Here is a 17,498-nt window from a genome sequence, read left to right on the forward strand (position 1 = left end):
TTTCTATCTAAACCTTCGTTTCTCGCTATAAATAGTATTTCTTCAAATCTGAATGACAAATCCGTAATCCGTGATCAAAATCGTATCTAAGCACAGAGCTTGGCAGTCAAAAGGATGTTTTAGACAAGGTTGTGATTACATCCATGATCCATTATCAGGTGCTTGTCATCAGGAGGACCGCCACTCTCCTATGATATCCGTAACGCGTGTGAACTAGGTTTCTAAGTGTATAATCACCTAATATTTCGCCAAGCACCCCACAACTATTTGTTTTCAAATATTATTTTACACCGAGTAAATGCTTATGTTCATGACCAGACGAACTCCTCCATACTGTCCACCGAATTGTAACAGACCCATGCGTATGTTTAGGGTGTATTTAAAGGGACATTCCTGAGTTTGCTCCATTGTAAGATGTTTCCGACTAATAAAATATTTCTACGATTAAACTTGCATATTAAATACATTTTCTTGTTTCGAATATCAGTGTCTGTATATTCAATGTGTTTCTGGTCGTCTTAATATTTCTAACAAGCCCAAACTGGATTTTGTCGTCAAATAATTTCGTACGTAGGACAAAAACAATATTTTAGGAAATGAAATGAAATTTAACCTAGTACAAATATTATAACGATCAGAAACACATTTAATATACAGCCACTAATATTTTATGCAGAAAAATATATTTGATATGCAATTACAATCGTTAAAAAGTCTCTGTTAGTCGATAACAACTTAAAAATTGCAGCAAACGGTGATTTAAAAACCGAATATCGCATCGTTAGATTCTACAGACATTAGGACAAGCAACAATATACCCAATACATCTAGATATGTAATAAACTATTCTAAACTGTGAGTCTCAATTCAATTACTGTACTGGCTTTGGAGGAGTGCGTACATTTAATGTAATGTGATGCTAAACTGGTGGATCAATATTCTATTAGAGTGTACTGTTTTGTTGTATTGATCTGAACAAAAAGAAAAATGTTATCATGATCACGTGTACCGTTTTGTTGTGATCATGTTTATTGTTTTGTTGCATTAGTGTGTAGTACTGTTTTGTTGTGATCATGTTTATTGTTTTGTTGTATTAGTGTGTAGTACCGTTTTGTTGTGTTCATGTTTATTGTTTTGTTGTATTAGTGTGTAGTACCGTTTTGTTGTGTTCATGTTTATTGTTTTGTTGTATTAGTGTGTAGTACCGTTTTGATGTATTAATGTGTACTGTTTGGTGTATTCATGTGTACTGTTTGGCTGAATTGATTTGTATTGTTTAGTTGGAGTAATGTCTGTTGTATTGATGTGAGATTTTTGTTGTTGTTGTTGTATTTATGTGGTGTTAATGTGTGTTTTGTTGTAGTAATATGTACTGTTTTGTTATAATAATATCTACTGTTTTGATGTATTAATGTCTTTGTTGTAAAAATATGTATTAATGTGCAATGGTGTTTTTTTTTAATCAATGTGTACTATTTATTTTTTGCATTAATGTGAATGGTTTTGTTGTATTAATGTGAATGGTTTTGTTGTATTAATGTGTACGCTTTTATTGTATTAATATGTACTGTTTTGTTATATTTAATATGTACTGTTTTGTTATATTAATATGTACTGCTTTGTTATATTAATATGTACTGTTGTGTTATATTAATATGTACTGTTTTGTTATATTAATATGTACTGCTTTGTTATATTAATATGTACTGTTGTGTTATATTTAATATGTACTGTTTTGTTATATTAATATGTACTGCTTTGTTATATTTAATATGTACTGTTTTGTTATATTAATATGTACGGCTTTGTTATATTAATAAGTACTGTTGTGTTATATTAATATGTACGGCTTTGTTATATTAATATGTACTGTTTTGTTATATTAATATGCACTGTTTTGTTGGTTTCAGTTGACTGATTAGTACAGACTGTCTCACAGAATTTTGAAATGTTCTGTTTCCACTGTCCCCCGGCCCTCCACCCGGCCGCCCGACCCCTGGGACTCGACTACAGCTGTCAACCACACCAACCTTGTGAGTATTTTCCTGTTTCGCATTACTGGGAAATTATTTATTTTCGTGGTCTTACATTTTCGTGGTTTTGCTAGAAAACACATTCCGTTGGACACTTCAATTCCTGAACCGATAAGGTAGTATTATAAATTTGTATTACATGTATTATGTTTTATGTTGTGTTCTTAAATTTGTTGACTGTACTAGTCCACGAATTACACGAAAATTAGAAACCACGAAAACAGAAGAAGTGATTTCACAGAATTAAAGATACACTCGACATTTCGTAGCCACTGTAACCTGTTTTCCTAATAATTAAAATTACTTTCTTTTTTATAATTATTATCAGTACTACATGTAGTTAAATGTGCTAAACGGCGGAAACGCAAAATTTGATTTTTAAAGTTGTACCATAGTTGCCTAATGGTCAAAATTATTATTTCATTTTCATTTTGAAATATAAAGAATACATCTTGAACGTGTCCACATAAGACATTACAAAGAAATATTTTAATACACTACCAAAAACCGAATACTGGAAAATCATGAGGTGACCATCAAGCTGAGCGCGTGTTGTCACAGGTATCATGGATATCTTTCCAACCATTATTATTTCAAAGTTAACAATTGGCCTTGTTTAGATAGATATGTGACGCAAATGTTTCGATTTTCTCGATGAAGCCACTATAGCCGCTCAAATAAGAGCAAAGTATGACACTTACATCTGTGATAATACACCTTTAGGTAAAAACGATTAATAAATAAGAGCAAAGTATGACACTTACATCAGTGATAATACACCTTTAGGTAAAAACGATTAATAAATAAGAGCAAAGTATGACACTTACATCTGTGGTAATACACCTTTAGTTAAAAACCATTCATAAATACATTCATCGGACATGAAGATTCTTACAGAAACATGGTACATTCACCACAAACATTTCTTGTATTCTCCCCACAAAACACTTATAAAGAAAATAATAAGGATTGTTTGGCACCAACCCTTCGTCACAGACCACCACCCGTCAAATACTAATGGAGGCGATGTCCTGTTATATACGTGGTGTGATTTCTGCTGAACACAACAAAACAGAATTTTAGAAAGTCTTTAACAGCATTATGACATTATTAACATGCTGTTTATATCATTAGTTATTTATGATTTATTCAAACACCCCAAATGAAAAATACAGTGTTTATCTGAATACAAAAAGGCAACACTCTTTTTTTCTTCATCCAGTCTGTTCCAAAAGATAAAAGACAAAAAGAAAGAAAAATGCACAATTTGAGAAACACCAGACAGCTATTAAAACGGCTATGCCGTTTGAGAATCTCATCCCATCGACCCTTCCTAACACAGTGGTCCCTTCCCAACACAATGTAATTATCGGTGACAGAGCATTTCTGACAATAATCGGTGAACTCCGACCTGGAAGCAAACCGTTTAGAGAAATGTAATTAATTATAACAAAGAGTCACTTGCCAGTGTCACGAGCGTTGGTTTGTGTCTTCATTACTGAACTACGGATCGTCTCAGGTGTGCCGACTCGCAGGATCGATCAACCAGTGGACACATACTTTTCCCGTTCCAACCAGTGCCAAATAGCTGTAATTAAAAGGGTGTTAAGATGTCGTTAAACATGTGAAATTGTTTCTTTAATGAATGAATGTTTAACGACACCCCAGCACGAAAATACACGGAAAGACAAAGATAACTGCTTTATTTAACGACGCCTGGTAATGTCGCGTCGGACATAGGGTTAAAGACCAAGCAAATAATGAGAGGAATCCCACTGCCACCATTCAGTGTAATATTTTATATGCATCATGCAGCAGACAGGATAACACATACCACCAGGTGAGGAATGATAAACATCTACCAAACTATAATATACCGAACTCCATTGAAAACGCATCCACCAATTTTCGGTGAGATTGATTTAAAACGTACAATAACGCTAACCCTTGTATACACTTGTTGGGTTATTTAATGCCTACCACAATATACTCCGTTACACAAAACCAGTTAAATGTAATATGTTTCCTTCTCATATCTTTTTACAACAACAAATGTGACTCGTGTTTACTGGAGTTCTGTTAGTTTCCGTATATCCCATCCGAAGATAGTAGTTCAAGTTTGCAGGATTTTGCTCACAATATCCTATGTGATTTTAATTGACAATAATTATTGTAATGTCGATGGTTTCTATAATTCAATCAACTGTAATTAAAGTATTCATATCCCATTCCGCTTAAATCGCGCATGGTCACATCCACGTGTGACGTCACGCAGCACGTTTCTTGGTGGTCACGCGCCCACGTGTGACGTCACGCAGCACGTGTCTTATTAGTTACACGCCCACGCGGGCGATACAGGTGTTTTATGAATTAATCACCACAGTAAGTCACGTGATGTCAAAACCTGCTGGTGGTCGCGGTTCATAAGCAGTGTATGAACGGTCTCAGGACTAACAAATGAATAAAATAAAATAATTTAGCATTATCGGCATTAAAAAAAATCATTCTTTAAAAACAGGTTATTTTTAACGGACACTATTTTAAACTTTCAAACCTATCGCATTTGCCCACTGAAATAGTCTGGCGCTTTCTGCTAATGTCTCGTGACTTGGCTCTTGTTAAAAAATATTTTGGCAAACGATGGAAAAAACACGCACCTGTTATTGCGAAAATCATTATCACACACACACACACACACACACACACACACACGTGTGTGTGTGTGTGTGTGTGTTATTACCAGTGTTTTTTGGTATCGTCAATATTAGGAATGAAAATTGCATTCTCTCTCTCTCTCTCTCTCTCTCTCTCTCTCTCTCTCTCTCTCTCTCTCTCTCTCTCTCTCTCTCTCTCTCTCTCTCTCTGTATGTGTGTGTGTGTGTGTGGTTTTTAAACAAACAACCATAGTTTGACAACCAATAGCCGATGTATTTTTCGTGCTGGGGTGTAGTTAAACTTTCATTCATTCTTTAAACAAACAATTCCTCCCACATCCAACTGCATCATTTCTAAAAATAGCCCTCTGTATGTTTGGCGGTCTGCTCGATGTGGAATGGTTGAAAATATTTGTAGCAAACTTGCGCACCTCCAGACTGCAAGGTAAATGTCAGACGTATTAAGCCAGTCACGTTATTTAATAAGCGATAATAAATTTAATAACATATGTAATATTACATTAGAAGATTGCATTAGGCGAAACCGTTCCTTTGAGATGGTATAATTACGGAAATTAGAGAGGGCACTTCAGAATTCATTTTGGAATCACTTTTTCAAACTAATCTATGCAGGATAGAATAACAGCAGATAACTGCCGTCGCCGTCAAAACAATGGAGGAGAAATAGAAGAAGACCAGAATAAGTGCTGTTGATGGCCATGCTAACATTCACGTAACCTCTGATAAAACAAATAGGAAAGAAACAACATGCGGTAGATGTTGCTAATTTAAACTATTCCGTTGCCTTTGACGGTTAAATTAAAGGCTGATAAAAATAGAGTTTGTCAAATTAGTGGCAATGAATGAATAATGAATGAATAAATATGTAACGCCCCCCCCCCCCCCCCCCCCCCAATTAGTGGATCAGTCAAGTGAAGCGCTTGCATAGCTTTTACAACATCATTGTGTTTATATGTCTCAAAACGACCTCTCACATTAGTACTTACCAGCCTTGAACACGATGGCTGCAAATATGGCGTTCATGTTCAGTGCCAGATCAGTATGGATTTCACTGACAACTACTCTTTTGCAGCTTTAGCAATACATACGTCGTGGCGCTATATACGACTATATTCTAATAGTATACCTTATTACACGTATACATACATGTGTATATATACTTATATCACCAAACTTACATATGTCGTGGCGCTATATACGACTGTATTCTAATAGTATACCTTATTACACGTATACATACATGTGTATATATACTTATATCACCAAACTTACATACGTCGTGGCGCTATATACGACTATATTCTAATAGTATACCTTATTACACGTATACATACATGTATATACGTCGTGGCGCTATATACGACTATATTCTAATAGTATACCTTATTACACGTATACATACATGTATATATACTTATATAACCAAACTTACATACGTCGTGGCGCTATATACGACTGTATTCTAATAGTATACCTTATTACACGTATACATACATGTGTATATACTTATATCACCAAACTTACATACGTCGTGGCGCTATATACGACTGTATTCTAACTTATATCACCAAACTTACATACGTCGTGGCGCTATATACGACTGTATTCTAATAGTATACCTTATTACAGTATATTCTAATAGTATACCTTAATACAGTATATTCTAATAGTATACCTTATTACACGTATACATACATGTATATATACTTATATTAAAAAACATACTTACGTCGTGGCGCTATATACGACTAAATTCTAATAGTATACCTTATTACACGTATACATACATGTATATATACTTATATCACCAAACTTACATACGTCGTGACGCTATATACGACTATATTCTAACAGTATACCTTATTACACGTATACATACATGTATATATACTTATATCACCAAACTTACATACGTCGTGGCGCTATATACGACTGTATTCTAATAGTATACCTTATTACACGTATACATACATGTATATATACTTATATCACCAAACTTACATACGTCGTGACGCTATATACGACTATATTCTAACAGTATACCTTATTACACGTATACATACATGTATATATACTTATATCACCAAACTTACATACGTCGTGGCGCTATATACGACTATATTCTAATAGTATACCTTATTACACGTATACATACATGTATATATACTTATATCACCAAACTTACATACGTTTTAGACTTCATCAGGTACCACCAGCACTAGTTAATATTTTATTTGGTTAGGCTCTGTTCGGGGAGATCAACTCTTTAGCAAAGGATCTCGGGAGTGGCTCTCCTCCTATAGATGGGGCACTAGATAGAGATCCCTGGAATCATCCACTAGTTTGTCAGGAGTAGCTCTCCTCCTATAGATGGGGCACTAGACAGAGATCCCTGGAATCATCCACTAGTTTGTCAGGAGTGGCTCTCCTCCTATAGATGGGGCACTAGACAGAGATCCCTGGAATCATCCACTAGTTTGTCAGGAGTGGCTCTCCTCCTATAGATGGGGCACTAGACAGAGATCCCTGGAATCATCCACTAGTTTGTCAGGAGTGGCTCTCCTCCTATAGATGGGGCACTAGATAGAGATCCCTGGAATCATCCACTAATTTGTCAGGGGTGGCTCTCCTCCTATAGATGGGGCACTAGATAGAGATCCCTGGAATCATCCACTGTTTTGTCAGGAGTGGCTCTCCTCCTATAGATGGGGCACTAGATAGAGATCCCTGGAATCATCCAATAGTTTGCCAAGTACCCATTCGACTCTGTATTGTGCAGAGATGCGGCCCTGGTCACATATTACAGTCTTGTCGTTCACAATTATTGCTGTTAAGACTAAAACAACAAAGTAACCAACAAAAAAACCCACCTCAATAAAAAGTTCACCCTCTTAATGAGATTGAAAAATAGTTTAGCAAACTCTTTTTGAATTCGCTTGACAATTTCTCCGCCTTTTAAAAAAAATCCAAACGTCTTATTTTTCTCCCTTTGCTAATATTATTTATAAGTTGATGAAAATTCAATGGTGCATTTAACAAGACAAAAATCGCAAAATCAAATATGTTCATCAGAGAGACACGAGCCAGGAGCGACGAGAAAGCCTTTGTGGTAGACAGGCGATGGTCCCTTCATGTTTGCCGTCTTCCTCGGGCACCAGCGGAGATCAAAAGGCACTGAAATACCCAGAGACTATAATTATTAGTAAGTTCATTATCGGAGGTTCCTAACGAACAAACTGACGCAAGGAGCGAGCTTTTTAAGCCAGAAATAATTCAATGATAAAATAATTGTATTTGATCAGTTTTCAGTTCCGGTTCTGTGCGACTAATACTACATTCTTGACGGCTGTTCACAGAAAATAAGCGAGGCCCTTGTTGGTATTTTTGTCATTAAAACTGATCATTTGCACTGATGGTTAAGCTAGAGAAAGGACTTTTGTCTCGTGGTCTATTGGAAAACGTTTATCAGATTGCAATCTATCTAATGCCGGTGTTTTTACAAGTCCTATACCCTGTAATAGGATTAGGGGATATTCCGCGAAAAGCCGAAGCCGCTAACAAGAGTGCCCATTCTGCGCGATCTCGAGTGATTGATCTGTTAAAATAAACTGATACACCGATATTACGAGACTTCAGGTCAAGGTATTAGCCTCACTAGCAACACCTGGCTGTTGACCTCGTGCAGTCTCGATCTGGTCATACCACATACCAAACACCACGTGCCAGTACCGAAAATTAGGTCTCCACTTTGATTGGCTGAAGTGGTAGGCTGGTTATGGTACAACTGTTGTTTATTTCTCAAATATTCGCATTTTGACTTAAGTCACAGCACCAATCACATAATTTTATGCGGGCTCATGTTATGGTTAATATGGAGATGATATCATTCATCAATCTCCACTTTCCAATTCTTAACATTTCCATTATGGTGGAGGTGGTGGATGGGACGGCCTAGGGAAATGAATTAAAAATGGGGCGGACCTTCCCGTCTACTCTCCTCCGACATAAATACCAAATTAACCAGACATATTTTATTGTCAATATTCTACTTTTTACGTAATCATTTGTAGAAACCCTTTTTAACCCTTTGTATAAACACTTTTTAACTTCCTTGTAAATAAAGTTTATTTAACCATTAATTAGTATTTTTTATCTAATCATTTGTATAAACGTTTTTAACTTTTTTTTTATTTTTTATTTTTATTATTATTTTTTTTTTTTTTTACTAACACTCTCCCAACCCCTCTCGTTGTAAGCACAGTTTCTGGCCCTAGTCAGAAATCGTGCTCGCAACGAGCGTGCTTGAACATTAAATTGATATAAGCACGTTAATTCCCGACATCTGACCTGACTGTCATTTTGGCATACATACATATCTTGCGCACCACAGTTTCGCCGATACCCCCCCCCCCCCTCCCCCCTTCCCCCGTCTTTAATTAGGATCGGAGCTAATCGACACATATCTGTGTATGCAGGTCCGTCAAATTTTCGTTGACAGCGTGCAGTATTTTGTTTTCAGGGGATGGGGGTATCCTTTTGATGATAGTAAGATGTCATGCTCAGATGGATCTTTAGCTCAATACCTTTGCTACAGCTCTTAGTTGATTGCCTTCTGTCACACACACTGACTGATCTTAGAGAGTTGTTTTCATTGTATTACCCTAAACAAGGCAGGGACATAGTATAACTGTTGATGGGTGGTATACAATACTGGCTACTGCCAATTTCGCTATTAGCTCAGTTAGCAAAGCAATGTTTTTTGTCCATGGTTCGAATCCCCTTTTAAATGCAGATTGATTTATCTGCTATGTAATGAATTTCTCTTTCGCGAGAGTATTACGTGATGATTCAATGTGCTAGCCAGGAAATAGACTTGTCCTGGACCGGAAGGGACACTTGTCACAAGTAAAGCATTACGACCATGACCTATACACATCAGCATTCCATACCCTCATGGATATCATTGTCAAACCAATACAAAGTGAGGGGCTAGGACGTTATGTCCTTGTGGTATGACCTGTAAAATAGTCCTACCCACGCTTCCACGAAAAAACGAGAAACTGAGAGGATGGGTTGTTTTGGCTGGAAAACAAATACTTGTCCGTTTTTCACCTTTTCTTCTATAAAAGACAAGCCGTTAAAATTAAGAACAAACCGGATCCCGGGAGGCGAGCCCGGGGCCTCACTCGGCAGAGCTTCTGTCAGTGGTAGAAAGCAGCGGCCGTCGTGCTCGCGGTCAGTCGGCGGCACGGCGCACGAATACAGATTAGCGGCAGACCGTTTTGACTTTGTTATGTACACTTGTTTATAGCGTGAGAGCCAGTTACACCTCGTTAACGCGGTTTGTTTAGGGCTTCTCCCGTCTATTCGACGTGCTCTCCTCTCAATTAATCTGCTAGTGTTTTCAATTAGATCAATTAGGTCCCGACTCGAAAGGTCGGCTCGCAGATCAAAGGCGGCGCTTGGCGGTCATCACAAAACACTCTTGGACATAATGAGTGCGCGGGGACTATTTACAGCGTACAGCGTAGGAATTCCAGTGGTCCGCGTTGACAGTATTATTAAAATTAATTATCTCCCTGTCTTGGAAACAGTTAAAGTTTGTTTTGTTGCTTAACGACACCACTAGAGAACATACATCGTGAGCTATTGAATGTCCTGTAGACGAGACACTGGATACAAACTCATAGAATTAACCACTATTTTGACAAATCATAGAATTAACCACTATTTTGACAAATCCCCATTCAACTCTGCATTGTACAGAGATACGGTCTTGATCGCGCGTGCTGTAACCTCACCGTGGTGCGGGGGTGTAACATTCTCTCTGCGCGTGCTGTAACCTCGCCGTGGTGCAGGGATGTAACATTCTCTCTGCGCTGTAACCTCGCCGTGGTGCAGAGCTGCAACATTCTCTCTGCGCGTGCTGTAACCTCACCGTGGTGCAGGGCTGTAACATTCTCTTTGAGAATGGCGAATACAGCACAAATTGAAATTTTGAGTAAAAGTCAGTATCTATCTGTGATATTTGTATTTTTGCACAGTTCTTTACACTGTTTTTATTTAAATCTTGAATGGTTATATTGATGTTGACCATCACCTTATTTGTTTGCATTACCATAGTTTAACACCCAATAGCCGATATATTTTTCGTGCTGGGGTGTCGTTAAGCATTCATTCATTCATTCATTGATCGCGGATGACGATGTTGTTCAGATTTTGTAATTTTGAACGGGAAAAACAACCAAAGATGTTCGACTGATTTCTTCATGATCCTCAATAGTGTAATGGGTAAATAGGACATCTTTAAAGTAAAAAGTAGCTTCAATAATAGTCTGTTGAAACGTGCGCTTGTGAATATTCCAAATGCTTATCGTACCAACGTATGACGATTAGCGCGATGTTGGTACACATTGTTAGTGTTAATGTATTGTATTGTTTTAATGTTTTCATCAATCGTTGACGCCGTGCTCGTCGTTTCAGATTCTGGGTACGGCTTGCACGCAGATCTACACGACGATGCGTTTGCGCGACGGAAACAACGTCGAAACCGAACAACGTTCACTCTACAACAGGTAGTACACGTGTATTATTCAGCTTGTTCATTCCTGTCAATTTACACGTGCTGGACAAAACGCAGATAGGCAGCAAAGAGAGGCATGACTTTTCAAGATTCGTCAAATGGATGACGTCAACTAGTCTGGTGGAGGGGGAAAAGTCAAAGAAATTAAGATATAGAAATATTATTTTAATAGGAAAAATTAATAAATATATATATATTTTTTAATTAATTAATTAATTAATTAAAAAATAATGCATGTGTATTTAATAGGAAAAACAAAACAATTACATTTTGGATTAATTAATCAGCTTAATATGAAAATATTTGTTCTTTTCATTTTAGCTTGAAGAGCTGGAGAAGGCGTTTGCGCAGACTCATTACCCAGATGTATTCATGCGCGAGGATCTTGCCATGCGCATCAACTTGACGGAAGCTCGAGTCCAGGTTAGTTCGTTCTCTTATCGTGATGCGGGTAATTAGTGAGCCATCTAAATTGCGTACAAATTTAAACAAATAAAAATAAAACATTTGGATATACGCAAACCAATTTAGTTTTTGGCTATTAATTTTATAAAATATGTATCCATTAATAATTTTATAAAATATTCATCCATTAATAATTTTATAAAATATGTATCCATTAATAATTTGTTTTCCAAATTTCAGTTGCTTTTTTACCCCTACCCCCTTTCTTATTTGGGACACATTTTCTGGCGGAAGTCAGAGTCTGTGCCCCCAGTGAGTGTGTTTGAACATTAATAATTTGATATAAGCACGTTAAATTCCGACATTTGATCTGACAGTTTTATGTGGGCATACATACATACATACTGATGCGGGTAATAAGACCCCCCCCCCCCCCCCAATTGTTTCTTGAGATACTTCCTTTCATCCCTGTTGTATAGAACTTTGCAAAGCCTCTGTTGGAACGGAAAACCAAGAGGAAAAGTCAAGTAAGATATATCTTAACCTATATATTTATATAAGACAGAAGCCAGTGAAAATATAAACCATGAATTGAATATAAAACATATGCCAACACGTGGACGTCTCTGTTTTATATAAACCATGAACTGAATATAAAACATATGCCAACACGTGGACGTCTGTTTTATATAAACCATGAATTGAATATAAGACATATGCCAACACGTGGACGTCTCTATTTTATATAAACCATGAATTGAATATAAGACATATGCCAACACGTGGACGTCTCTATTTTATATAAACCATGAATTGAATATAAGACATATGCCAACACGTGGACGTCTCTATTTTATATAAACCATGAATTGAATATAAGACATATGCCAACACGTGGACGTCTCTATTTTATATAAACCATGAATTGAATATAAAACATATGCCAACACGTGGACGTCTCTAGTTTATATAATTTTACACATTTTAGGTAATACAATAAATATACATGTACGACATTTACACCATCCGACCAAACATTGTAGGGAACACAATAAATATACATGCACATGTACGACATTTACACCATCCGACCAAACATTGTAGGGAACAAACGTGCATCAATGTTATTGTGTTCATTACACCGGAATTCACACCTTCCGACACCGACAGAGCAAATTAGGAACAAACGTGCATCCGACGTCTGAAAACACCTCTTTACAACGTCATTGCATAATCACAGATACCATGGCAGGTTGGCCGTACACACACCCATTTGGCATCCTTGATCTTGTTGCGAGCCGACAGTGTCACATGATGTCCGAGTTACCGATGTTTGCTAAATCTGTAGGCGTGTATTTCTTTTGAACATAAACCTTAGTCAATCAATTAATGGAATGGCTTCGAACAATCAAGTGTTCTAGTTTGATGATATTTCGTAAACGAAGTAGGTACCAATAATAGATGTCTTAAACTAAGGAATGGTTAGTCAGTCTTCAATTAATATTCATTAGTATTTTTTCTTACGTTATTTTGGCAAAGGATATAACTTATGACAAATTAATTCGATACGACAAAGTGACCCAGTGACGAACATGGTCGTTGTAACGAGGTCTGAATATATATATATATATATATATATATATATATATATATATATATATATATATATATATATATATATATATATATATATCAGCATAAATGATCATAATAAAATGAACGCAAATCTCGGGTTTAAGCTTGGTGACGTTACAGTTGTACAATCGCGACCAGACTAAGCTTTTCAAACACGATCTCTGCTGCTGTAGGTTTATGTCCACGACAAGAAGGAAGGACATACTTTATTTAACGACGCACTCAACACATTTTATTCACGGTTATATAGCGTCGGACATATGGTTAAGGACCACACAGATATTGAGACAGGAAACCCGCTGTCGCCATTTCATGGGCTACTCTTTTCGTTTAGCAGCAAGGGATATTTTATATGCACCACCCCATAGACAGGATAGCACATACCACGGCCTTTGATGTACCAGTCGTGGTGTACTGGCTGGAGCGAGAAATAGCCCAATGGGTCTACTGACGAGGATCGATCCTAAACCGACCGCGCATCAAGAGCGCGCTTTACCACTGAGCTACGTCTCGCCCCTGTGTCCACGACAATGACACGCTTTGGAAATATTTGTTTTTAAAACATATAGACAAGAAATGGGAATCTCCATGGGTACCAACTGTGCTCTACTGGTCGCCTGTGTGTTTCTCTAGGCATATGGATAAACATTTCTGACTAATATGGTTAAACATTTCTGACTAATATGGTTAAATAAAAAACAAAGGAATTCGGCGAAAACTTTAAACTTTACATTCCGCTATACTGATGACATCAATTTTTCCTTAATATCGAACAATATGCCTTCTGCTCCAGCTTTTCAAACAATGCCATATCATTTTGGCACAGATGTTCCATCAGGCTTATGATATTCAGGGCTCCTGAGGACATTCAGAAAGTTTTATGGTAGATATTTGGAGGCTATATCTTATAAATATGATGCATCACTGACCAAAATGATGATAACTTGTAGATACTTTTTCATCTACTTCGTGAAACTCTTGTGCATTGCCAGACATGACATCTGTGGTGACAGTGTTCATTATTGGTGCCATCGGTGGGGCAGGATATGCTCATATTTCACCTGACATCTGTGGTGACAGTTCATTATTGGTGCCATCGGTGGGGCAGGATATGCTCTTATTTCACCTGACAACTGTGGTGACAGTGTTCATTACTGGTGCCATCGGTGGGGCAGGATATGCTCTTATTTCACCTGACATCTGTGGTGACAGTGTTCATTACTGGTGCCATCGGTGGGGCAGGATATGCTCATATTTCACCTGACATCTGTGGTGACAGTGTTCATTACTGGTGCCATCGGTGGGGCAGGATATGCTCTTATTTCACCTGACATCTGTGGTGACAGTGTTCATTACTGGTGCCATCGGTGGGGCAGGATATGCTCATATTTCACCTGACATCTGTGGTGACAGTGTTCATTACTGGTGCCATCGGTGGGGCAGGATATGCTCTTATTTCACCTGACATCTGTGGTGACAGTGTTCATTACTGGTGCCATCGGTGGGGCAGGATATGCTCTTATTTCACCTGACATCTGTGGTGACAGTGTTCATTACTGGTGCAGGATATGCTCATATTTCACCTGACATCTGTGGTGACAGTGTTCATTACTGGTGCCATCGGTGGGGCAGGATATGCTCTTATTTCACCTGACATCTGTGGTGACAGTGTTCATTACTGGTGCCATCGGTGGGGCAGGATATGCTCATATTTCGCCCACACCTGATATCTGTTTCGACAGTGATTCATGAATGCATGTCATCACAGCTGTATTTGTTCCAGTGACCTCTGTTCTCTGCTAGTTCTGATTCAGTAAACTAGACTGGGAGTGGCAGTACAAGAAAGGTATATCGTCCAGTAAAGGATCTCCTCATGAGTGCCTATCCTATAGATACAGACATAGATAGATTCATGGAATCAACCACTAGTTTACCAAATGCCCATTCGACTGCATTATACAGAGATACGGTCTAGGTCACGGATATCAGTTTTGTCGTTCAGATCATATACCTCCCACAAACAACTGTTTTGAGAAATTAGTCATAAAAATGGCATGAACTTCGTTACTTATCAGTAATTTAGCAGATGGCTAAACGTTAGTTTGTTTTGTTTAACAACACCACTAGAGCACATTGATTTATCAATCATCAGCTACTGGATGTCAAACATTTCATAATGTTTACATGTAGTCTTAAAGAGGAAACCCACTACATTTCCCCATCTTTTATATACACAATCACACAGGATAGCACATACCACGGCCATTTATATGTACCACTCGTGAGCAGATGGAACATTTCCCCATCTTTTATACACACAATCACACAGGATAGCACATACCACGGCCATTTATATGTACCACTCGTGAGCAGATGGAACATTTCCCCATCTTTTATATACACAATCACACAGGGTAGCACATACCACGGCCATTTATATGTACCACTCGTGAGCAGATGGAACATTTCCCCATCTTTTATATACACAATCACACAGGATAGCACATACCACGGCCATTTATATGTACCACTCGTGAGCAGATGGAACATTTTCCCATCTTTTATATACACAATCACACAGGGTAGCACATACCACGGCCATTTATATGTACCACTCGTGAGCAGATGGAACATTTCCATCTTTTATATACACAATCACAAAGGGTAGCACATACCACGGCCATTTATATGTACCACTCGTGAGCAGATGGAACATTTCCCCATCTTTTATATACACAATCACACAGGGTAGCACATACCACGGCCATTTATATGTACCACTCGTGAGCAGATGGAACATTTCCCCATCTTTTATATACACAATCACACAGGGTAGCACATACCACGGCCATTTATATGTACCACTCGTGAGCAGATGGAACATTTCCCCATCTTTTATATACACAATCACACAGGGTAGCACATACCACGGCCATCTATATGTACCACTCGTGAGCAGATGGAACATTTCCCCATTTTTTATATACACAATCACACAGGGTAGCACATACCACGGCCATTTATATGTACCACTCGTGAGCAGTTGGAACATTTCCCCATCTTTTATATACACAATCACACAGGGTAGCACATACCACGGCCATTTATATGTACCACTCGTGAGCAGATGGAACATTTCCCCATCTTTTATATACACAATCACACAGGATAGCACATACTACGGCCATTTATATGTACCACTCGTGAGCAGATGGAACATTTCTGGCGTGCTTCCATCAGAAAACTGTCCAAGCACGCCTATCGTGCGCACAACCTCTGACTTCGTTTGACAGTTCTATCCAAGGCAAGGCAGCTAATACTGCAGCATTGATCAGTTATTCGTCACGGCTGAATCAGCCGTTTTCCCACTGGTTCTTTTCAGATGTTTTTTTTACAAGCCTTAATGACCGACATCACTAATACGTACTTATATTTTGTTTCACTAATGTTATTTGCCTCAAGAGGAAATCTAATTAAATGTCGTGATTTTATGGAGAACTTCCGACCTTACTGGAAACAATAGGCTTGCTAATGCGCAAATGGAAAAAGGAGGAATTAGCCACCTACTGAAATGACATGTGGCTAACTGCACGCCGATTGCAGGTTTCTTCTTATTTCGTCTTGTCACGTTATACTGTTTCGTGCTTTAATAAGCCTTTCAACTCCCGTTAGAGCTGACAAAATAAACAACGGTGCACAAAACAGTGGTAATCCATCAAAAGACAAAATGGCGAAGCGCTGATTAAATTAGAGGCTAATGGCTAATTAATGGATAGGACGCATTTGTAAACTGAGCAAGAAATACCTTTCAAAGCGTATCAGACTCGCGCGCCACGATGTTTGAATGCTGACAGGCCCAACACCGGCTTAACCAGATTACATCGATTTTGGATTGGCTGACGAAAAGATGTCGTCACGTGATGACAAGTATGAAAGTTGACTGTCTTTCCGTTTACTCGAATTGAGTTTGCCGGCGAGTTCTGTCCCCTTGGCTGCGTTCCAGCGTGCGGCGCGGCGCAGGGAATCATCACATGGACATTGATTCGATTATTCAGTCACAACGCGGACTGGTTGATGTTATCTCCGCGCAAAATGGCGCGATCTGACAAGTAAGCGAATTAAAGAGCCGAGTAACTTAGGCTTGACGCTCCGTAATTGATCAATGAT

General features: G+C 38.1%; 1 protein-coding gene across 1 annotated transcript in view; it reads left to right on the plus strand.

Moving 5' to 3' along the window:
• Positions 1 to 17,498, plus strand: part of LOC121380220 (homeobox protein SMOX-3-like) — a 44,697-nt gene that overhangs the window by 18,317 nt on the left and 8,882 nt on the right. The window contains exons 2-4 of the mRNA XM_041509040.1: positions 1,911 to 2,033; positions 11,192 to 11,283; positions 11,613 to 11,714. Coding sequence (XP_041364974.1) covers positions 1,949 to 2,033; positions 11,192 to 11,283; positions 11,613 to 11,714 — 279 coding nt within the window. The 5' untranslated portion in view covers positions 1,911 to 1,948. The remainder of the gene's footprint in view (positions 1 to 1,910; positions 2,034 to 11,191; positions 11,284 to 11,612; positions 11,715 to 17,498) is intronic.

This window comes from Gigantopelta aegis, chromosome 8, assembly GCF_016097555.1.
Source record: "Gigantopelta aegis isolate Gae_Host chromosome 8, Gae_host_genome, whole genome shotgun sequence".
NCBI lineage: Eukaryota > Metazoa > Mollusca > Gastropoda > Neomphalida > Peltospiridae > Gigantopelta > Gigantopelta aegis.